Source organism: Pangasianodon hypophthalmus, chromosome 30 (genome assembly GCF_027358585.1).
Source record: "Pangasianodon hypophthalmus isolate fPanHyp1 chromosome 30, fPanHyp1.pri, whole genome shotgun sequence".
NCBI lineage: Eukaryota > Metazoa > Chordata > Actinopteri > Siluriformes > Pangasiidae > Pangasianodon > Pangasianodon hypophthalmus.
The window spans coordinates 9,321,400-9,347,263 of NC_069739.1; the positions used below are offsets into that span (position 1 = coordinate 9,321,400).

At 38.9% G+C, this 25,864-nt stretch overlaps 1 protein-coding gene across 1 annotated transcript in view; it reads right to left on the reverse strand.

Moving 5' to 3' along the window:
* wasf1 (WASP family member 1) overlaps nt 1–25,864 on the reverse strand; it is a 78,956-nt gene that overhangs the window by 10,355 nt on the left and 42,737 nt on the right. Inside the window, 2 exon segments of the mRNA XM_026917833.3 lie at nt 14,636–14,753; nt 24,261–24,414. Coding sequence (XP_026773634.1) covers nt 14,636–14,753; nt 24,261–24,414 — 272 coding nt within the window.

Below are 25,864 nucleotides of genomic sequence, written 5' to 3' on the forward strand. Positions count from 1 at the left end.
GTCTACACATTTATTGTACGTTCTCTAATTCACATACCTGCCCTGGGAGGTCTAAATACTTATAGACCTGATCATACAAGCGAGGATCCTGTAACTACAAGAACAAATTAAAAAGAAAAGAACCACATGCATAATTGTAATGTTTAACAGTGTGCCATGGGACCAAGCACAAAATAAACACTAAAACACTGTTTATAAAAGCATCATGCTTAAACATGTGTACAAAATGTCTAGCGTGAACATTATAGAAAAAGAAAAAACAGATAAAAGATGAGTGATAGTACTCCACAACATAAACAATGAAAAAAATGGATAGATTTAAAATTTTACATTTTTGGGTGAAACAAAAAATAATTTGCAACTCCAGAGATTGAACATAAAGTAAGAAAGAATAGCAGAAATGTTTAACACAACACAAATGCAAAGTAGTTTACAGAATACAGTAATAATGAAAAGTGAATGCATGCGTGTATGTGATTATGATACAGATGACACGAATGCACAAATGTATAGCTGCTCATTCATGTGGCAGCATCTGCATCTAATCATGCTGATACAGGTCAAGAGTTTCAGTTAATGTTCAAATCAAACATCAGAATGGTGGGGGGGTGGGTGTGTGTGTGTGTGTCGCAGTGACTCCGACTGTGGCATGGTTGCTGGTGCCAGGTGGTTTGAATATTTCAGAAACTGCTGATCTCTTGAGAGTTTCACACACAACAGTCTCTATAGTTTACACAAAACTGTTAGAAAAACCAAAAAAAAACATCCAGTAAGCAGCAGTTCTGTGGGTGGAAAATGCTTCGTTGATGAGAAAGGTCGGAGGAGAATGGGCAGACTGTTTTGAGCTGACAGGAAGTCTACAGTAATTAAAATAGCCACTATACTGCTACGGTGAGCAGATAAGCATCTCAGATCACAACAAGTCAAACCTTCAGATGGATGCCACACCAGGTTCCACTTGTGCCTCAAGATTCGGCATGATTTGTGCTCTGAATTGCTTTTCTGCTTACCATGGCTGTAAAGAGTGGCTATTTGAGTTACCGTAGTCTTACTCTCAGCTTGAACCAGTCTGGCCATTCTCCTCTGACCTCTCTCATCACTGCAGAACTGCTGCTCACTATAGGTTTTTTCTTTTTCACACCATTCTGTGTAAACCCTGTGTGTGTAAATCCAAAGACATCATTATTTTTGGAAATACTCAAACCAGCCCATCTGGCACCAACAACCAACGATCATGCCATGGTTAATGTCACCGAGATCACATTTTCTCTCCATGCTGATGTTTGATGTGAACATTAACTGAAGCTCATGACCTGTATCTGCATTGTGTGTTGATTTTCTTAATTGCACTGCTGCCACATGATTGGCTGATTGGATAACCGCATGAGACACAGGCGGACAGGTTCCTAATAAACTGCTTGGTGAGAGTATGTTGCATGCATGGAATAAAATTAAAACAACTGTGAACAGGCATTTGACTAATCCACCATCTAGCAGAATTTTTTTGGTTGATTATTTTAATAAGGGCTCATTCATGTAATTATATTGATTTGGAGTAGTTGAAAGGCCACATGCTGCAATATTTCTGCACATTTACAAAATGTGTTTAAGTGTATATTAGCTGGTATTTTAGTACATTAGTAATGTGGCATGCACATAACAGTTTGGAGGGAAGAGCACTGCGCCAGAGATGAGTGATGAATTATAGTGACACTCTCGAACACACTTGTGCTCGTTGTTAAGTGCTAATGCACCGTGTTCCTCATTTCTTCTATTTGTATGAAGGATCACAAATGATGTAATATGTTTGGTGTGTCTGTTGATGCACTTTCTGTCCATCGCACGTATGTTATCAAGGGAATATAAATGAAACAAAAGTTAAGCAGATTGTTTAAACACACACACACACACACACACACACAGATCCGCATTTTGATGGATCCACACATTCATACACATACTTCCATATTTTTCTTTGGAAGATGTGGAGGTCTTATTTTTTCAGTTATTTATTTTAAAGCATACTATTCATTAGCTACTTTGAAACATTCAGTAACTTTAGGGTAACTAATAGGGAATAGACAGCATGCAGGAACATTAGTGAAGAATATTTATCTTGTCCTGCGATAAAATTTAAAAGATTAAGATACCCAGGAATTACTCGCTAGTACTGAATTGTTTATTGATCTAGCTGTGTGGCCGAGATGCTGTTGTTATGTGATATAACTCCCAGTCATTAAACTTTAGACAGTAGCCTACAGTAGATCAATGTTTTCACTCCTTCTTATCGTGTAACCTGTTCTCTGCTGTGTTCTGTTATGTAACATCAATAATGCTGACTGACATGTAAGTAGCATTAACACTTTCATTCCAGTTAAGATTTCTAATGACACGAATCTAACTTCAGAACCCTATGTCTGCTGCTACAGCTACCACAGATGTGTTTAAGTTCTCCATCATCTCCACTGTCACGGTAACACCTCAGTCCATGTCTGAGATGAATTATGTAAAATATCAAAGCTTCACAAATTATGTTTATTTTTTAGTTGATTATTTATTCTACTGTGTATTAACATTAGTATATTTAGCTTATCTAGCTTAAAAGACTATTTAGCATTAAAAGCACTAGAAAGTTAATATAGATTGATATCAAAGCCATGAAAACAGTCAAATACGTGCAGAATTGACTTGCGTTATGACTATATGGTAGTTGTCTTCAATCACAAAGGCTACATTCATACAGCAGCAAAAGTGGCCCAAATCTGATCTTTTTCTTCAAATGTGACCCAGATTTGTTACTTCAATGGCTGTGTGAACAGCAAAAAACACACTGAATTCCTATTTGGGCCACTTTCATATGTGGCCCAGTACGTGGCAGTGTGACCTCTGTCTGAACAGCCAGATCAGAATTCATGCGACTTTTATGTCAATCCAAATTGGGATTTGTCATAATTTTGCACTACCAGGAAGGAAAGATGGGGGATAACAGTGAAGGAGGATTTCAGTGTTGTGATAGTTAGGTAACAGACCTCATAAACATTTGGGGTCATGCTGGTCTACAAGCAAAATTAGAAGGCATATATCGCAACCGCTCCGTGTTTAAGGAGAAATCTCAAAAGAAGTGGCCGAACGTGGCCATAGGAGAACCTGGCTGCAGTGCCAAAGAAAAGTTTAAAGTTTAAAAGCAAAATTTAAGTACACCAAAAACGCGAACCAAAGAAGTGGCCGAATAACATGCCCTTTTTACAGCGAGCTTGAACGCATCACATGACTGTTCCTTTGCATATGCAGGTCGGTTTAGGAGCGTGATCTGTTCAGACTTATGTCAGATATAGGCCACACTGAAAACAGTGTGAACAGCCTAAAAAAAAATCAGATTTGGTCAGGAAATCGGATTTGGGCCACTTTTGCCTGCTGTATGAACCTAGCCAAATTCACAGTTACAACAAGTGCATTTTTTTCTTTACATCTACAGTACACTGATAAAGTGGAATACAGTGTTTCGGGATCATATGCAATAGGAATGTAGTAAGACTAAGTTATTTTGTGTTTATTGTCATACAACAATAATGTTCCTTTGACTGAATCCCAAATGCTTTCCACTGAAGTGCACTACATGGCTACGACAGACACACTATATACATTTGATGTTTGTTACAAAGTCTGAGATTTTCATTAACAGAAAGTGTGAAAGGTCACACTTGCGTGTGTGGAAATACACCTAAACCTGCAAGATGTTTAATAACCTCTAAGATGAGCAAAATAGGAAGTCTTGCCTGTTTTGCTTCTTTGCCTTAATGAATATGCAAATTTTTTATCTAAAAGAACAAACTGCAGGATGTTATCAATGCAAATACCTCATAGAGCAAAAACAGTTTTGCTATATGACTCACTGCCTTAAATCAGCATTACACTTGACACATAATTATGCATGTGAAACATATTTCAGCTTCCTCTTTTAGGAGTCTCTTTAAAATCAAAACAGTTACAGTAAGCACATGCAAACACCTCATTAAATATTGGGTTGTGACACCATTATACCAGTATTATGAGCCAACCCATTTAGAATCACTTCACTTCACAGGCACGTCTTCTTCCAAATAAACCCATGCTCACTTTTTTTTTTTTTTTTTTTTTAACCAGCCATTCCCATTTGGCCCGGGCTAATGCAGTCCTTGCCAAATTTACTGGCTCACATCACGTCTGCAAAATTCAGAAGAAAAGAGCATAACATTTTGACTATTATACTTCTCTGGGTTTTGAGTTACAATACACTACACAACAGCACTAACATGAAATAGCACTTAGTTGCATAGCCTTTGCTACATCTGGATAGATAACAAATTTGTAGGGGTGTTACAATACAGTGTATCGTTTCATGCGATACGAGACTCTTGATTCAATACATTTGACACGCTGCGTAACAGAGTAGGTTATTTGTCTTATAATACAGCTCCTGCCTTTGAAATAGGTAACTGCCTCTTTGTCTTGAATCAAAAGAGGCTACAGAGGTTTATACAAAAAACACATTTCTCTTAAACAAGCGGTTTTCCCAAGCCAATACACTAGCATAACAATGTACTAGCATATTAGCTAGCAATGGTTACATTCTTCAGCAAGCAGGAACTGGAAGACTCCTTCAAATCTTTAAGGTCTGGTGTATGGGAGGACTTCAGCTTCCTGGTAAGTTATGGCGCTGAAGGCCAGTGAGTGGTGGGCTGAAATGTTGCCGTGTGCCAAATCCATCAAATACATGTATACACCAGTGCGAATACACACAAACACACTACATTCAGGATGTCTTTCCTCACTGATTCATTCCGGGCTATAAAATGATCGGCGCAGCGATTGGGAAGTTAGTAGTGAAGAACGCAGGATTCAAAAACATGTCTAGGGCTACAGAGAGCTACGTGACTCTGACAGCACAGCTAGCTAAGGCAAGACAACCCGAGTCGCACCAATGAAAGCTAGCCATGTTTAATTTTCTTACATTTGAATGCACAGCTTTTGTTTCGTTATTTACTACTCGGAGTTTCAATAGATCACGCAAACACTGTGCCATTATTTCATTTTAATTATTGCCCATTTATAATGTTGAATGTTTTAATCAATTGAAAAGAGAACTGTATCAAAAATGTATCGTGTCATGACATCACCATATTCGAATTTTGTGTATCGTTACACCCCTACAAATAAGATATGCCTGAGATATTCCTAACTGGACAGAATGAGTGAAGAAGCGCATGTTGCAGTGGGTGGTTGCTATAGTGCAGGTTAATGGGTTCAGGGATTAGGATTTTAGTGGGAGTTGGGCAGCAGGCTTGCAGAATCTGTTGTTCCTTGTGTCCAAGCTGTTTGTTTACGGTCTTACCTCAGGCATGAAAGGAAGGGGCTCATGGGGGCTACCCATAAAACCCTGCAGAAAAGTTAGATAAGGCACCTCAAGCTGTTCAGACTCAGAGAGAGAACACAGAGAAGAAGACACAGGGAGAGATCAGATGTACAGAAGCAGAAGAGAACACAGCGCTACATGGAATCGCAAGAGAGCCAGACAGTAGAGAGGAAAAAGAATATTAGGGTAGTTCATTTGTGCTGTAGAGATCTTTTCATACCAACCCTATGCTACAATAACAGAGACAGCTTCAATACAGGAGTGTAGTCACATTGGAGTTAAATAAAAATGAAATGAAAATAAAATGAAAATGATTCTCCTCTACAGGTGGCTGTTTCCAGGCTCTCAGCACCACACACACACACACACACACACACACACACACACACCTAAAACATCTATACTGGGACTGTACTGAATCAGCAATAGTGTTGATCAAGTGACGCCAACAGAAAAACGTTCGCCCTATTGTCCAGAGATAGTGCTCTCCTCCGAGTGTGTTATGCCTCAACATGAGCAGCAGTCCGAAAAAGATGCAGTTAGATGGCTTCATGTGTCTCAGAGGAAGCACATGCTAGCCTTCTCCCTCCTGAATTGGTAGCTGTTGTATTATAGGGGAGAGCTGGCTGGTGCGTGGGAAATGGCCAAGACTAAATTAGGGGGAAAAAAATCAGTGGGAAAAACTCACTTGTGTTGATTCTCTCATGCACACACACACACACACACACACACACAAACAAAAAAAAAATCCAAACTTCACTCTACCATTTATTTTCTATGTACGTGTCTGACACAGAGCCACGACTACAGCACCACCAGCAAACATTAAAGCGACAGCGCTGTCTGAACTGAGATTTCCTCAATTCTATGCAAATTAGGTATGAGGCTGTAAAGCGACAAATCCAAAAGATTCCTCAGATCAATCCTATGGTGCGTGTGGAAATGAAGAAACTTACAACCCGTGATTTCATCTTATCCTGTCATACACAATCTCTTATTAAATGTGTATAGAGACATTTTGAAGAAAAATAAAGCTTGGAAGGAAGTAGCAGGCATCACGGGTGTCTCTGTTTGCTAATCTGCAGTACAGATGCAATAAACAGAGCTAGTACAAAGCCTAGCATGCAACATGTAAATCAAACTTAAATACACTTTAAACAAAAGGGGTGTATGTAACTCATGAAGTGGGGCGTAGGCTATGCATTTTCGTTGCTACCGTTTCTCATGGAGCTAAATAAAATAATGCTAGACAGAGCCAACAAGCAACAGCAATAATAGTCTCTACACATAAAGAGCGCCTGGCCACTTGCTAGTGTGAGAATAATGCAATGTTTTGAATGTTTTCAGTGAACAAACAGAATATCCAAACAACTGATTACTACTGGACAATTTCTAATCACATATCTAAGCTAATCTCCACAGTTAGCAACAGCCAAATACAACTACAGCCATGTGAAACTACAAGAAACTGCTCTTCTAATGTGCTCAAATGTCTAACAGACATTACTAACTGCATTAGTTAAAATAAGAAAACAACACGTTAACAAAGTAGCTAAAGGTTGTATTAATTGTATTTTTACGTTCAATCCAAATATTTAATCTAAATATTTTACAACCTAAGACCCGATTTCAGTACATTATCAACATTTCTTTCTATCAACTTCCTGTAGTTTCATTTTTTGCAAATTTATTTGGACTGTATTTTTCAGTCATGGATTGAATAAACATTAGTCAAAACAGGTGCATTTAGTCAACATTTAAACAAGCATCAGTTAGTACATGACACTTTACTGTGACTAGCATTACTCATCATAAATTAATGTTGAAGGTTGTTTTTTGTGTGTGAATGGGTGTGTGAGTGTGTGTGATTGTGCCCTGCAATGGGTTGGCACCCCGTCCAGAGTGACCCCTGCCTTGTGCCCCGAGTCCCCTGGGATAGGCTCCAGGTTTCCCTGCGACCCTGTGTAGGATAAGCGGTACAGAGAATGGATGGATGGATGGATGGCTGTTTTTTTTTTCACTAATGCAGTAAATAATGGTACTAAAGGGAACATTAATGTAAAACATTACCAGAATCATGTAATATCATCTAATTATATGAAGTTATACAAATCCTTATCTGAATATTTGTAAAATATTGCTGATCATCTCCATTGCCATCTGCAAACATTTCAAAATTAAAAAATAGAAAATAAAATAGAAAATCTGCCTGCTTTTGTTTTCTTTATGAAAGACTTTGTGCAAAAATTACTGGTTTGTATTAAAATAATGTAACTATATTTGGTGATTCTAGGCAAGAATATGGTTCGTGAGTCTGATCATGAATCCACACTGAAATGTAGATATAGAGTTTCGATTAGACTGTAATAGGCTCAGATGTTGATACGACCCTTAAATGTAATCCAACTGAATTAGAGGTGAAATCGCCATGGTAACTGTGGGTGGGGAGTGGGCCGGGGCTGTTAGTCATGCAGTGTAACTGGTGCACGATGGCAGGGGCACAGACTTGCTAAGTGTTAATGGCTGATTTCAGGCTGGGGGCGAGTTGATCATGTGATTCTTGGAATATATGTATGTGTGACACACTTGGGGTGTGTGTGAGGACGGATAAGGGTTGAACAATTCTTGAGGAAAAAGAATTGCTTTTGTTCCCACCTTGATGATGCCCTAAACAATACATAATTGAGGTGAAAGAATAGACTGGTGTGTGTGTGTGTGTGTGTGTATGAGCAATTCTAGCAATTCAAGAGTAACAGGGACAATAAAACATAGACACACACACACACAAAATGCCCTGTTGTCAGTTTCATCAATGTAACAGTCAGTAGATACTCATTCTAGCGAAAAATAAGTAAAATCAGCGTGATCTATCATTCAGGGTTTACACCAGGAAATACAAAGGCAATTAAGCTTTAGGGCTCCTACTGCCATGCACATGCACACAAACACACAGAATACAGACTTTAGAAAAATATAAGTGGGTAGTTTGAAACATAGTCAAATTAAAGATGGTCCATATAAAAGGTTGTGCAATCTTTTCTCTCAAAATTATTGGTACCCCATAATTAATATTTGGTGATGCATGCCCTGGAAAGAATAACAGTTGGAGACACTTCTAGTGAGATCTTGGTCCACTTCTTCATGAGGAGCATTTTAAAATCCTTTTTTATTCTTCGGTTTTGCACATGTGGAGACACGTAATGGCCTTTGATAAAAATGATTTTGTGTTTCTACATTCTACAATGGGCCTGACTGATCAAGCTGGATATCAAGCTGAATTCCTCGTGTAAATGCTTGTGTTTAAATCATATCATTTGCACCTTTATATGTGTAATATACTGTCGAGGTTAAATTGCTTATTTTTATTACGTTTACAACATTTAGCAGATGCCCTTATCTAGAGCGACTTATTGAAGTGCTTTGGAGTCTCAATCAAAAACACATCCTCATGCTAGTTCACTAGGCCAGGGACTAAGAACATCATCGAGGTCATTTTGTGAAAACTAGTCATTTTATATTATTGGCATTAATTAAAGAATATTAAAAAATAAAGCGAGCCAACACAAATTCATAAATTAAGAGAAATTAAACAAATCAATCAGTTAAAAGATATGGTGCCATATAAACTAAGGCTGGTCCGGTTTGTTTATAGCTTACTGCGCAGAGCCGTAAGCTATAAACAAACACCTCAGCTGACGAAAGATTTAGCACTTGCATATTATTATCATTATTATTATTATTATTATTATCATTATTATTATTATTATTATTATTATTAATAATAATAAATATTTTTACTGGCACAGAAGTGAGTCAAAATTGAGAATTCAGCCTTCACCCTGATCGTTCATTTCGTGCTCCCAGCTGTCTTACATTTGACCTTTTTTGGAGTTTTGAGGGCGTCACTAAATGCAAATGAGCCGTGTCGGGAACGTGCTTTGCACTTTACGCATGATCAACATATAGACGAGAGTATGAAGAAAATCTTTCCAAAACTTTTGTAAATCCGGTAGGAAATTTATTTCAGTTTAGCTTACCCAAACATTTACACAACTTCACTAAAAGGCCTGTTTTTTTGGAATCATGATGTTGAAAGCTTTGGGCTAAAACATCCAATGCATGACACTATTAATCTTTAAAATAATTACAAAGAGCCACTAGCGGCAAATGCATCAGTATAATAGTAGATATGGAGCTTCCTTGTATTCATTCCATTTCCTACCAAACTTGGTGGTGTTCATGAAAAAAAAATTCGCTTACTATAACAACATTTCTAGTGCCAATGGTGAAGTCTCAGCAAAGGCTTCTTTCAGCAACCCTTCCAAACAGCTCGAGATACTGTATATTTGCAAAGTGTTTTATCCTTCACTGAACACAAATGTGTTTATAAAATCTCCTTTTAAACACAATCTGTTTTAACTCAGCCTGTTTAGCCATTTTCCTTTTAAGAAGGAAAAAAAAGTGTGCACAATATGTTAACACAATTGGAAATGTTTAACAAGCTATTAAAGTTTGCCTAATATGCTCCACAATTTAAAATTTCGCTGGTTAATTAAAAACAAATTCATCATCAATCACCGGCAATCAAATGCCAAAATAAAAATGTTCGAAATACACTCACTGACAACTAATAGAAACTCCTGTACACCTAAACGATCATGCAATTATCAAATCATCCAAGTAATGATGCAGAGGCTCACCATTACTCTGCAGCTGGAAATAAGAGAAAAAATAAATAAATCAGTGTTTTTCCAGTCTTTGACTGTCCAGTTTTGGTGAGCCTGTGCCCACTGTATCCTCAGATTCTTGTTCTTGGCTGACAGGAGTGGAACCTGATGTGGTCTTCTGCTCTTAGCTCACCTGCATCAAGATTTGACATTATGTGCATCCTGAGATGCTTTTCTGCTCACCATGTTTGTAAAGAGTGGTTAATTGAGCCAAAAATGTATTTATTGATAGAGACTTCAAAGCACTTCTGTAAGTCGCTCTGGATAAGGGCGTCTGCCAAATGCCATAAATGTAAATGCTTTTTGCACCATTCTGTAAGAACTCTAGAGACTGTTGTGTGTGAAAATCCCAGGAGATCAGCAGTTTCTGAAATACTCAAACCAGCTCATCCGGCACCAACATTCATACCATTCAAAATCACAGAGATTATAATTTGATGCACACAACTTTAGCTCTTGATCTGTATCTGCATGATTTTGTACATTGTGCAATAATTAGATAATTGAAAAACAGGTGTACAGGTTAGTGTATATCCCTTAGTAGGTTATCTTCTTTGATAATAGCACAGATGCAAAATTGAATTATTCAGATTTATACTCATAGCCATTTTACTCAAAAGTGTAACTGTGTGTATTTGTGTGTGAGAGAGAAGAATAGAAACCCCCAGACAGTGTGTCAGCATTAATATATGCGAGGATGAGGAGTGAGGACAGAGTGGATGTGACCGCTGCTCCAGCACTTTCACCAGCACTGCGTCCCATTACTCATGTGCTAACCTAATCTACTCCACTCTAATGTAATGCTGTCTAATACAAGGCCTGCTTCTCCCACACACACAGCTAATCTAATGAGAACGAATAGCTTTCCCCTGCTTCTCTCTCTGCACAGAGATTGACTGAATGTTGCTGGCTGCCATCATGTCACGCTCTATGAAAGATGTAGGCTAGTTTATGTGTAAATGACTAGCGCATTAGGGGTATGGTGAGAGCACCAGTGCTATTCTAACACACCTGCCTTCAGTACTGCTACAAAGTGAGTAAGCTAAAGTAGGTTCGCTAGGTTGCCATCAGTTAGCTAGCCTAAATGTTAGCTAAACATATTCTAATGTAACACTACACAGAGCAAATTATTGTAGAAAAGACAAAAAATTAAATATGAATTTAACAGGAAACACAAGTTTATCTTTGTTTTATTCTTAGCTAGATGGCTAAATTGCAGCTGGCTAGTTGGCTAATGTAAAAGTTTCTACAGACATCTGGTACGGAAAATTCTTAAAATGCACATCAGTGTATAAATTTAGGATATTATTTTATTAAACCAGCGTGACACTAGGGAGCAGCGGAGTTGGGGAACATGAAAGTTGTGTTAATAGCAATTTGTCTCACAGGATCTACAAATGAACAAGTGCTTCTTTAACCATCGCAGTGAAAAAAGCAGTAGATTACTGGTGTGTTTTGTACGACAGCGAGTTGTCCTTCAACAAAAGAGTTCATACTAATAATCTGGTGCTGATGTGCCAGAATTTCTTTCTTTGTGAAGTATTTCTTTATTTTTGTTGCTCTCATGTGCACCATTCACTCATAGTATTATAACTTTATTCTCAAAATATTGTGATTTTTTTTAATATATATTACAACTTTATTCTCAATATATTATGACTTTTTTCTCAATATATTATGACTTTATTCTTGAAATATTACTACTTTATTCTCAATAGAGATTATGAATTTATTCTCAATGTAGACTACGACTTTATTCTCAAAATATTACGACTTTATTCTCTATATATCCATCCATCCATTTTCTGTACCGCTTATCCTACACAGGGTCGTGGGGAGCCTGGAGCCTATCCCATGGGACTCGGCGGGGTGGACGGGGACGGGGTGCCAACCCATCGCAGGGCACAATCGCACACATTCACACAGGACAATTGAGAGATGCGTCCTACAATGCATACAGCCTACCAATGCATGTCTTTGGACTGGGGGAGGAAACTGGAGTACCAAGAGGAAACCCCCGAAGCACAGGGAGAACAAACTCGGCGCACACAGTGCGGAGGTGGGAATTGAACCCCCAACCCCAGAGGTAGAAGGAAAAGATGCTAACCACCAAGTCAATATATTATGACTTTATTCTCAATATATCATGACTTTATTCTCGTAATATCAGATGTTATGACTTTATTCTCAATATATTACTTTTTTCTCAAAACAACATATTTTATCATTTTTTTCTTGTAATTTTATGACTTTATTCTCAATATATCACATTTTTTCAAATATTATGACTTTATTCTCAAAAGCTTGTATTTTTATTTTTTAAACAGCAGCCCTAAAATGCCGTCGTAGTTTTGTGCATATTCTATGCAGTAATTTTGCTGTTAGTTTTGGTGGGTAATCATTAAAACACCAATTGACCGCTGATTAAACATCATTAAACACTCTTTATTATATGATCGATGACTATCTGAGCAAATTCTGTTATTCCTTTAGGTTGGCCACGCTTTCATTTTTGAACAACCTATTTCCTTAACTGTATTGCTTTCTTAGATCACTGAACACCTCCATTTTTTATGACTCTTGTTTGTTTAGTGGAATTTGTATTTGTATGCCAGAACATTGATTGACAGGAGCCATTTATATTCGGAATGAAGGGCTTAGCCTCTATTGTTACGGGCAATCATGGGAGCTCTTGATGTTAGGGTATTATTATGTGCTGCAGGAATGTCATCCACTGCAAAAGGATGCATTACACGCTTCGCACACACTTCTCACCCGTGTCACATTGTTCCCTTCAATTATCGAGTGGTGGGGTCATGGCAGCCCATCGTTATCCAGGGGATCTCCTGCCTGTCCTTTTATTATAATACCCATAAATGATAAAACATACACACACACACACACACACACAAACAAACACACACACTCTTTTCTTTGAAATGCTGCTACAGGGGCCAGTATGAGAGAGAGGGAGGGAAACAATGGTGGTGATGGATGAGGAGGAGGAGAGAAAGAGAGAAAGAAACTGCCTTCATGCATAGAAACACAATCTGCTTCTGATTAGCTACTGATTAGCCTCTGGTGGTGGTGGTGTGAGGGAGGTCTACATTGTGTGTGTGTGTGTGTCTGTGTGAGAGAGAGAGTCTGTAATTTAGAAGCAGTCAACGTGAGGGCTTCCAATCTGTGTTAGCTGGGGTGGTCTCTAACGATGGGGATGGTGGGGGCGGGTCAGACCAAACTGTTAATCACGGAAAACATCCACCCATGTATACACACCACCGACACTGCATCTCTCTCTCTCTCTCTCTCTCTCTCTCACACACACACACACACACTCTCTGGCCCAATCTTTTATGTACCCTGCAGTCATACATCCAGACACGTTTCCTCGGATCCGTAGAGAAGAGTGATTCACAGCATGCCCTCACAGTGCTTTTCCATCAACAAGCCGCCAGTGCTGGTGTCTAATTGTCTAATAGATCTATCGTTCCAACCATTTCCACCTCAAAAGAGCCTGTTCTTGGGTTAAGCACTGAAAATGCTGCTGGTCATCATCATTCTGTTGCCATGGTAACAGCTCAAGTAATTTACATAACCGTCAATAAAATAAATTTCCTTCTTGGAATCCTGTCGTAAACCAGTCGTTCAAGAAGGATACAATGTTAATAGCTACACACTCAAAATTATCAGCTAAAAAGCTTGTGGGTCTCTGTGCTTTGCAAAAATGCTGCATGATGTGACTTTAATCAAGAAAAGTATATTTAGTATGATAAAAGTCCCGAGATAGCCACGTCAACCTATAGAGCTGGCATTCGCAATGTTTTCTGGAAATGTTGCAATGTTATTGACACAAAAAAAATCTCCATTGGCGGAGTATAACAAGGACCCAGGACATTTCTTAATCAAAACCTGAAGTCTAGCCGTTCTTAAACACTAATTCAGCGCGAAGCCTTGCCAATCACTATGCCTTGAAATCCTAAGTTCTCGGCCGTGTCCTTTGTGTTTGCCAATGTGATCCTTGACCCTTGTTGACTCTTTGTTTACTTTGGCCTTGAAACTTATGAAATATTGATGACCTCTGCCCAGTTTTCACTCTGATTTCTGGACTGTGTTTTCTCTCTGTACTATTATATCTTCTGCACATGGATCTCCATCCGTGTGTCTGATTCTGCCACATTACTATAGGAGTTTAGGAAGAAATGCCAGTGCTATACCAAGGGATTTAAACATCATAAGCAATAAACATTGCAAAACGTGGGCTGGAAAACAAGCAATGTATGAAATAAGTAAACAAGTGTGCGAATGCGAGTGTGCACGGTGTCCTGCAATGCCGGGACTCCAAGACACTTGCCAGGATAAAGGGGTTACTGAAGTAAACTGAGTGAATGAATGAATTTATGAAATCATCCTTAACTGTGCAGACCACACATTCTGCCCTCTGATCATTATACATACACAGTAGATAGTAGTGCTTTCTTTAACTGCCACACTTCATCCTTTTCCTCCCTCTCAGTACCTTTTGCTTCCTTTTTTCCTTCCTCTTGTCCTCTGTGTCCTGCAGCATCTTCTCCCTCCACAGGTCAAAGAAGTAGGACGGGTTAGTGTAGAACTTCAGAGCCTGCTTCCCGTCATCCCTACAGAAAAGAACACATGCTGATATATAACTCTTTTTCTATCAGAATAGTAGGACAGGTAGCAACCTGTTACAATTCATGGCACGGTTTAGCACGTGTTCTTTCCTAAGGGTGCAGCTCTGGTCATCTATACAAGCCATTCCGTCTACTGTTTTATGCAGGAATATATTTATTCTGTCAGTTATGACAGACAGCACAAAGGAACTCTTCACTTGAGCTGCAAGTAAGTTTTCACCTTTATACACTGTATTCAGAAAGTGGCGCTCTTGCTTTCTGAAGTCACGGGAAATGAAGATTTTTAAATTCATTAATGTGAAATAGAGCCCATCGATGTGTATCTGATTTAATCATCAGTAAATAAGTATATAACATCAGCTAACTACATTTATTTCCAAAGAAAGCCTTTTGCAAGGCTTGGCACAACACTGAGTAGGAGAGCTTACACCTTTTTCTAAAAAAAAAAAAAAATAATAATAATAAAATAAAAGAGCACACTTCCGTAACTGTCTAGCTATGTATGCCTATATCATACCATTAATATCAGTAAAAAGAAAGGATTGCAAAGACAAACCTCTTGAACAATCCTTTTCTTTGTTAAAACTGGGGGTTTTTAATTTAGTTCAATTTTTAATTTTATATGCACCCTTTATGCTATTTATAAGGATACCAAAAGAAACATTTTTATTTATGCAAGCAACTGCATGACCTGTATGTGTCATGTAAATTAGATGTAAATGACGGCACACTGGGGTGTGTTGTACACGTATAATGTGATTAAGGGAGTAGTTCGTACCCCGAACACCATTAAAATTTGGGAGCAGAAAAATAGAAGCAAATAAAGTAAAGCATATAAATATAAAAAATATAAGAAATAACTAAAAATAAGAAAATTTCTTAAAATTCAAAAATGGAGAAAAAAACCCATCATATCTGAATGGTTCTCGATTTTACGCTGCTATAGTCATTTGTTCTTGCTTTTCCACTATTGTTAATGTTCTTACTATTAGTGCTGAAGAAACATGGTTTTCTGTGACTAAATAGTATCTGTCTGTATGTGTTGTCCATTAAAATGCATTTCTGAAAAAAAAGTGTTACATTTGGGCGGCATTTAAGAGTTAAGCGGAATGGTGAGCTTTGTGTCCTATATGTAGGAAACAGAAATGGGACACACTGAAGCACTGCAGCTCTGACGTAAACAATTACACATTATTACTAGTTTAGTATCAGACCTTTTTTGATCCTCAGAAGTACAGCTCAAACATTTGCAGCGTACAGATGGAGCGAAAAGAGAGATGGAGAAATATGTAGATGTGAAATCTCAGGGAACATGCTGTAAAATATTAAGTACCTGTATGATACCAAGCTTGAGTGTTATATTAAACATTCAACGAATGAAAAAACCTAATGAATTATAGAATCATCACTACATTTTTGACTGAGATAAAGCAGCAGTAACAGCTTGTGCATTCTGCCCTTTCTTTGTAGGTAAGTAACTTGCAGTAGTTCGTTTGTTAAGGTTTAAAGAGAACTTTCAAACAAGAGAGAGACCAGCAGCATTACATTTACCCAAAATAAGAACTGCAAATTCGTATTTAAAAGGAAGACATTCTGGCGACTAAGCCATTGGAAAGTCAGCCATTATTGTGTATATTTTTTTCTACATGCATATTATTTGCCCACAGGATCAGCATTAACCTTATAGAAATCCTCATGAATTTGGATTACATGAGATTTTAAGGCTGGCCAGTGGCAGTTATTTTTTTAATCACACTACTGACAAATACAGTACGATATCCCAAAATGCTGTAGTGCACTGTGGTCCATTTAGGATCTAACTCAAGCACTGTTGTAAGAACAGGACTGAAAAAACAACTGAAACAGTGCAACATTGGAAAAATGAGAGAGGAGCCGGAGGAAATAACAGCAGCCAGGGAGTGAGATGGGAGAAAATAAACAATAGTGAGAAGAGGAAGGAGAATTTGCTGAAGGAAAGACGAGTGTGAGAGGGAGTGATGGATGGAGCAGCTGTCACATCTAGAAGCAGCCGCAGGTGCTGAAGTTCTCCCGAAGTAATGAGGGAATGTGAGAGAATGTGAGAATGTGAGGGAATGTGAGAAAACATTTTGAGGCATGATGAAACTTTAATACATTCCATGTTTATGAAGCATGCTTAATTCAAAACCACAATCAGTGTAGATCTATGGGTATAAATTTAGATGAATGGGATATGAGACGCATTAATAACCAGTGTTAAAGGAGCAGTTTGTATCCTGACAAACCTTCCTTTTCCCCCTAACCGAGGGATTTCTCAAAGATTTTGTATGCAGTGATCCCTTCAACTGTAAAATAAATTCCACAGACCCCCTCAGTATGGATTTATTTCATGAATATTAATTTTTTTAAATAATATTTTTTGGAGTTATAGAGCCATAGGTCTGAGTTGATTTTGGTGCTTGGGCCCCTAAATTCAACAAATATTATATGTGTGTGTGTGTGTGTGTGTGTGTGTGTGTGTGTTTGTGTGTGTGTGTGTATGCGTATATGCATGCATTATTGCTGATGTGGGCTGTGATTTCCACTACTGTAACAAAGTCAAAAAAAAAAAAAGAAAAAAGTCACAGTCACTATGCCTCCCGAACCCCACTTCGAGAACCACTGCCCTAATTGACCCTACCCCCCTCTGTTTAAGTTCAGGTTTTATTTACAAGGTCTATTTGCAATTATTACAGGTATAGAAACACTTCTGCCACAGTGATATAGAAACATTTAATAAAAATTACAATGAAACTGCATCAGAGTAACCCATACAATGCTGCACATCCTATTCAGTGGCTGTCTCAGGGACATACAACTTAAGACATACCTCTTAAATTTACAGCCACTGAATAGGATTTGTTTGTCTGCATTCTCCTTCAAGGTCAAGATGCCGAAAAGAGCATCCAATTGCCAAAAATGGAGACACATAGCTGTCAGGCTGGCTCAATAATCCTTAATAGATTAGATGGGGTAAGGCACACACACACACACACACACACACACACACACATACACAAACAGAGCTAATATTTTTATGTGACCCTATTCATACATCTGCAGGCCCTGAAAGCCATCTGCAGAGAGAAACACATGACTAACATGAGGATAAAATACCCAAAGAAACAGAAAAATTTAATTGCTCTTGAGGCTATTTAATTTTTTTCAACTTTTCTACGCAAGAGCAATGATTTGAGTGTAATCACAAAACCCCAAACCTGCTACGCTCGCAGTTTAGAACCACAGCTAGGACCACAGCTAAATATGTACCCTTCCATTCTACTTCCTGATGATCCAGATAGCCAGAGCGGTTTCCTTCAGAACTGGAGACGGTATAGCACACCATGTCAGACAAGAGCAGGCAGCACTCATAAATAATGCTAACATTGTTCTTTGCTGAGGATTAAAATTGTTCACAATTCACATATTCAATAAGAATCACTGGAAGTCCTGATATTGTGCTTTGCAACATCAATCTCCAAAATCTGGTGGATGTAGCCAGTGGCAGGTAGTCACCACTTCACAAATACTCCTTTTAGTCCCCTCAAGGAAATACGTAGCTACAGAGCAGGGGTGGCGAACCTGTTCAGCATGATGAGCTAAAAAAAAAACCTTATCACTGCAAAGAGCCACACAAAAGATATGCAACCAACAGTGTCTTACAATAGCTCATAGGCCTAATTACATAGCATGCAATAGTTTTCATGGATTTGAACTTTTGTATCAGTCTATCTCCTTTTACTAGACTCAGAAGGACACCTGGCAGTCCTTGGTTTCCACAATCCTTTTCAGGTCAGGCTTGTATTCAGTTGTGGCTACTCGAAATAACTCTTTCACATGTGTGTCAGTAAGAACAGAGTGATGCTTTGATTTCACTTGTTTCAGTGAACATAAGTTGATGTTTCATAGACGTAGGTTGACCCAAACATTGACAATAGTTTGAATGCAACCCATTTGACATGGGATATCTCTCCATCAGCACAATCTTCCAAAACGCCACGGTTCCTTCCCTCAGAGCACATACAAGTCCGTCATCCTCCAAAAGTTCAATCATTTCCAGCTGAGACGCTGCTTCATCTTCCAATAAAGGGGCTTTTAAACAGTCTGATTCAGCAGTGAAAGGGTTGATGAGAAATGTAATCTGTGGCCTTTTTTGCCGTAGGTTGCAGAATCTGTCCTCAAGATTCTGCTGGAGATTTTCAAGCAGTATTGCATACCGTGGAGTTCTCCATTTTACAACCTCTGCTGCTTGTCCTCCTCCTCCCTTCAACACGTAGGGAAAATGGGTGAGCTCTCTTTTTTGTAGATGTGTCTTGAACAGATTGAGTTTGTTGACAAACCAGGTGAGGCAGCATCTTTAACTTCCCTTACAGATCCACGTTTCACGTTCAGATAATGCAACATGTTGACCAAAAATGCCAAATCCAAAATCCACTGGGGGTCATGTAGCTGAGGATAATCCTTATGTTTCTCTGCGAGGAACAGTTTCACAGGATTCAAAAGCTCAAAAAAAACAGGAGAGCACAGCACATCAACTCTTGAAAGCCATCTCACAGGGCAGATCAGTTGGAAGATCTTCATTAAGTTCAGCTATGAGAATTTTGATCTGTCTGTGATTGAGAGCATTTGTGTATATAAAATTGACAATTTCCAGCACAGGTTTCATGATGTGGTCCAAGTTCAGCCTTTTAGACACCAAGTGCTCTTGATGGATAATACAGTGAAATGTGCAATAATCTGGAAAATGGTCGTCAGCTTTATACAGCCCTACAAGCTCATTCGCAGATCCCAACATGGCTGGCGCTCTGTCTGTGGCTATTGCTGTTAGCTTTGATAATTGCAGATTGGCTTTCTCAACAACAGTCATCAGTGCCTCGTTCAGCTTGATGCCACGGGTCCTATCTTTAAACGATACAATGTCAAGCAGCTCTTCCTTAATTGTGCATTCTTCTGACACAGACCGTACAAATATTGCTGACTGTGGCTTGTCTTGAACGTCGCAATACTCATCCAAAGCAATGCTGAAATACCGGCACTTCTCAAGATCTGAAGATCTGATCTAATGTCTGATATTCTCTGTTCAACGGTGTACCATGACAGATGAAGGTCTGTTACTGAACGTCTCAAATTTTCATTTTTCAGACAGGACAGCAATATCATCACTGAAGCACTTTTTAACAAATTCCCCTTTACTGTATGGCTTTTTAGCATGAGCAATGTTCCATGCCAGCTGATATGATACTAATGTTACTGTCTCTGAATGCTTGGTAAATTTTTCCAAAAAGCTGAGTTTGCTTCTCTGACTGACGTTTCAATGTGTTTACCTTGTGCTTGCGAAGTTCAGTGCCTTTGGGAAATTCTCGGCCCACGTTAGGATGGAGTGAGGTGAAATGGCGCTCAAGATTTGAAGCCTTAAAATGCGTCATTGACGTCTGGCATATCAAGCAGAATGGTTTTCCATTCCTTTCAACAAAAATATAGAAATCTTCTCATTCAGATAAAAATGTTCTGTGCTCATCTTCATATTTGCCCATAGGTGTACGCTTTCCCTGACTCTGCCATGATGATTCACACTAACGAACTTCACAAGTCAACCAGGTAGCCTTAGCTCTTGTTAGCCAATAGGCTAGCTTACAAAAAAATAAAAAATAAAAAATAACAATGATAATAATAAAAAATAAATTTTAAATAATCAAAATTAGATTTGGCAAATTTGGCAAATGCATTTAATTGCATTTCTATTTATTTCAAAATTAGTTAAATAATAATGTTTAATAATTAATTAATTAATTGGTTAATTAAGTAAATCATGATTATAAATAGAGAACACATGGATAGATTGAAAAGCCACATGTGGCTCGTCAGCTGCGGGTTCATCATCCCTGCTATAGAGTATGTATAATGGCATTTAAAGGAAGAACGTGCCTCTTGACCTGCGTTCAAGTATGCCTGTACAATCACTTCATTTAGCCAATGGGCTAGCCTTTCTTTACACAGCAGAGCCTCTCTATGGTGCTCGGCAATACACACAGGCAGCTGGTCACAAACAGATCATTTATCACAAGTGTTCCAAATCACCTGTACCACCAATCGCACAGGCTGCAAGACAGTTCACAGGCTGCAAGACATTAGCTGTCTGATTTCAATGGCCCATTACTATTGTTCGGTGGCCCATTGTTTGGTCCCCTTAACATTGTTTGAGATGTTGTGCTTCCTTGTTGGTTGATGTCAAACAATGCCATTGCGTTCCTGCAAATGTTGCAGCACTAGCCACACAGCTCGCATTTCGAGGATGTTGATAGGTTGAGATCAAGCCTTGTTTTTCCATCTTCTTTTCACTGTCAAGTTTTTCCACATGCCCCTCAGCCTTGCTGTGATCCATCTGTCATTACTACTTCCTTTTCTCCTGAAGAACACCTCTAAGGGCAGGTGTTACATGCAAGGGCACATATTTTTCTCTGAAAAACCTTTTTAGAAATTGTGAAGACTACTCATTGGATGGTGTGTTCATCCATCACCTCCTACAAGCCTACAAACCTAGCTAGGTAATTCCTTTTCACATTTGTAAACCACCCATTTCTGTTCCTGAGTCACCCCTGGGCTCATCTCGGGATCATAACACAGAGCATCGAAGGAGAAAACATGCCCTGGACCAACACCTTACAGCATGTACACAAGTCTCTATCAGTACTATTGACATAAGCCTTTGTAATTTAGCTGGCATGCATTAAGCATTCAGCCAACGCTGAAATAGGTGCAGCATTCCCAGTTTTACTACTGGGGTTTCTGCCACCAACATCCCAGGCAGCCAGGCAGTGTGTGGTCATTTGCAATTTCCTGACTGTGTCCATCAGACTCTGTCTTCTATCAAGAAGGCTCGTTTGATACATGAGTCACGCTTCGTGCCAATGAACTGCACAGTCTCTGCAGGAATCAAATGAGATTCTTGGGATTGACTTTTAGTTGCAGAGTTTCCACATGTGAGATCAGGAGCTTGGTCTGTCTCTGCACCTGCTGTTGTGACTGTCCACATAGCAGCCAATCAGTCAGATAAGGGAGTACACACAGAGCATGGCATTGCAAGGCAGCTTGCACACACTTTGTGAACACTCTGAGTACTAGAGCTAACCTAAATGGAAGCAATCTGACCTGGTACATCACCCAGCTTACGTGAGAGCGTAGGGGTCACTGGACAAGGAAAATATGCATCTTTCAGATCTATGGACATAAGCCAATCATGTTTGTCTACTCCTCCATCACATGTATATAAAGTATATGAAAAAGCAGTCATTTTAAGACTCTTGTATACAAAACTAGGTATATTCCTTTTTTTGGAATCAGAAAATATCTTGAAAGGGACCCAGTCAGGAACTCTGGTCCATGTACTAATCACTATTTCCATATTTTCTTAGCAATGACTCCACTTCTGCAATCAAGACAGCCAACTGACTTGGGTTTCTCACCTCAGTGGAGTGGATCTTTGTGTTTGGGGGTGGCCAATGATGAAACTGTAAACAATATTCTGGGGACAGTGCAATCAATAGTCACTGATCTAATGTTATCAGACCCAAATGCTTCAGCTGAAGAGGTGAAAACCAGCCCATTACCAACTGCATTTTTTAAGAATTGCTTGATCCCCCAGGACTTTCAGCAAATCATGCCTTCGACGTTTAGTCATGCTCCGCTCTGGCACAAAACCACCTTTGTCTTCTGGGCTGTCGTTGTGAACAAATGTGGCCCGTGTTATACTCTTGTGTAACTCCTTCCATCCGCCGTTGTGTTTTTCTGAAGCCCAAATTCACAAGAATAATGTGACAGCAGACAAGGGCTCTTAAAGGTATCCTGCTGTCTTTAGTCTTTAGTTGGCATTTCAGAAGTGGGTGATCATCTCACGCTTCCTGGGTCTAGTGGCAGGTGGTGCAGAGTGTTTTTTCCGCGCTCTGGCAGTGATTTTTTTTTTAAGGCAACCAAATTTACCATCTCATTTGCATTAACAGGCCCAGAGAGATCCACAGAGCTTGGAGTGCTGCAAGGATCCATGTCCATGTCCTGTTGTGGGCATAATCTCGTTAAGGACCAAGAGTAAATGTGCTGCCTTGGTAAAATAATGTGTGAATAAGTGATAACTAAAAAACAAAAGAATATTCCTTGCACTGATTTACCAGTTAGTGAGTAAAGCAGTGTCAGGCAGTGTTTTCGAAATGGTGCAACTGTCACATCCAACTTCAAACTATACTTTTTAATGCAGACAATAGTGCTGAATCCAGCACTGTAAAGGGGGCCATTATTTTCAGTCTATGCAGAGAAATCGGGGAACTTTTTTGCAGTGTACCAAAAGTTCTCCACACAAGACATTTTGGTTTCTCCTTGTTATTTACACATTTCAGCACAATTTCGTGTTTGTTCTTGACTTCTGTTGTTTCACTGAGTCAGAGTCAATAGACTTCATGTGAAAACTGCAATGAATTTCCTGGTTACACAAAAGCACTATTTGACCATGAACACAATTATAGAAGGGAATTATTTGTAATTGCACTATCCGGTGTCAGCCAGATGAGGATGGGTTCCGTTTTGAGTCTGGTTCCTCTCAAGGTTTCTTCCTCATATCGTCTTGGGGAGTTTTTCCTTGCCACAGTTGCCTCTGGCTTGCTCATTAGGGATAAATTTCTAAATTTAATATTTCTATCCTGAATTTATATATTTCTGTAAAGCTGCTTTGTGACATTGTTAAAGGCACTACACAAATAAAATTTAATTGAATGTGGAGGAGCAAGCACAGGTAGACAGACAGGCAAATTTTTACTGCTGAACTCTTATGGTAGTACAGCATGTCAGGATAGTGAAAAAGAATAAAATAGTGTGCTCACTCTTAATTTATATGCTTGTTTAAATGTGACTCCCAAAATAGTAGCACACAAAATCCAAAATCCAGAATCCAGAATCCAGAATCCAGAATCCAGGGAAGTGGTAGCTCAGTGGTTAAGATGTTGGACTTCTGATTGGACGGTTGAGAGTTCAAATCCCAGCACCACCAAGCTACCTCTGCTGGGCCCTTGAGCAAGGCCCTTAACCCTTGACTGCTCGGTTGTATAAATGAGATAACTGTAAGTCACTCTGGATAAGGGTGTCTGCCAAATGCCGTAAATGTAAACTTCACAGACAAAGTGCTTTTCATAATAGTAATTAATAAAATAAAATGAAAGAGGAGATTGTGAGTCCCTCTCAATTTGTAAGTCAAGTGACCCAACGTGGGGTTGCAGCCTCTGTCTTACAGGTATCCTGCCCTCACTGGAGACCTCAAAAGCTCCTCCAAGCTCTGCCCTTCGTTTAGATGGAAAAATAATTTATCTATCAGCTCTCTGCTTTATTTACATTTCCGTTTTTAGTAAACTATTTAGGTTTTTAGGAAATGATGCTTTATAGAATTTTTCCTAGCGAAAAACCAGTTAGAGACCAGGATCCAAAAATACTGACCTATAGGGTGTAAGAATGTTGAGTGGTGGAGGCTGTTCACAGAGGTCGAACGTCTCCTGCATCGGGATGGGTAGAGACTCACGATCAAATAGCTGCTGGTCTTGAATGGTGGAGCTGCGAAATGCTTTCCTCATGGTGATGTCCTGCAGAGATACTGAGATACAGAAAAACAAAAGAATAAAAAATGGGTCATTCTTTTTCTGCCTCTTTCATGCTGTGAATTTACGGAGTGTATTTATTGGACTGCTTTAAACCATAGTGATTCATCCATAAACTTGTTTCTATAAATTATGTGTATTTGTTTATGTCACGAATTCCAAGGCAGGGAGGATGCAAGTGTGAGTAAAATCTTATTAATCTTAATAATCCAAATTATTAAGTTTTTAAATTAAATTAAATCATTAAATCTAATAAATTTAAATTAAATTTTTAAATCTGACACAATATTTGTCAAAAACGAGCAAACAGAACTATGCAAAGCAGAGTCAAAATACAGAAAAGAAAAACAAACAGTGGTCAAAATCCAAGAAAAACAATCAGAAAAAAATGCTAAGAATTGCAATTGAAAACAAAGTCAAACCCTGGCAATGAGCATGAGTGAATGAACTGAGTAAGCACACTGAGTAATAAAGTAAAAACAGGAACCAGGTGCACACCAATGAGGGACAAGGGCGGAGACATAAAAGTGCGTCACGAATTCAACACAAATTAGAGCAGTGCTCGCTGTGCTGGGAATGCCATGCACTGAGCGGATTTGTGACAAAACAAAAGGGACAGGGAAGTTTGTAAGAACTAAATATACTCCAATGTCATACACAGGACTCCAGCCAGGGTCGGCTGAACTAAATCCATCCATCCTTTCTCTATATCACTTATCCTACACAGGGTCACGGGAAGCCTGGAGCCTAGCGCAGGAGACTTGGGGCAAAAGGCAGGGGACACCCTGGACAAGCTGCCAACCCATCGCAGTGCACAATCACACACACATTCACACACTACGGACAATTTGGAAATGCCAACCAGCCTACAACACATGTCATTGGAACGGGGGAGGAAACCAGAGTACTCAGAAGAAACCCCCAAAACACGGGGAGAACATGTAAACTACACACACACACACAACCCTGGAGATGCAAGGCAATAGAGCCCCCCTTGAACTAAATCTTTTCTTTAATTCTTCCATTTCATCCTTTTGCCAGAAAAAAACTTCATACTAACTTCTCTCTCGTTTATTCTGAGTTCCTTGACATTTACACAATCCCTCACTCTCATTCTTTTCCTCTATCTCCCTTTGATGGACAGCTAATGACAATGGATTTGACAGGATAGAAACAGAGAGCTACAATTATTCACTTGTTTGGCTTGGGACAGAATAGAAACAAGGATTCAAGCCAATCAACATCAACTTAGTACTTGTTATTATCCTAATTATCATCACACTTGTCATATTCATGATTAGTATCTAAAAATGTTCTTCTCTTAATATTGTTACTGTTCAATCTGGGAAGTTTTTTTTTACAGTGTATACTATGTCAGTTATAACTGTGGATAACATGCCTTGGAATTTCAGGAAATATATGATGAATGTAAAATAAATGAAATAA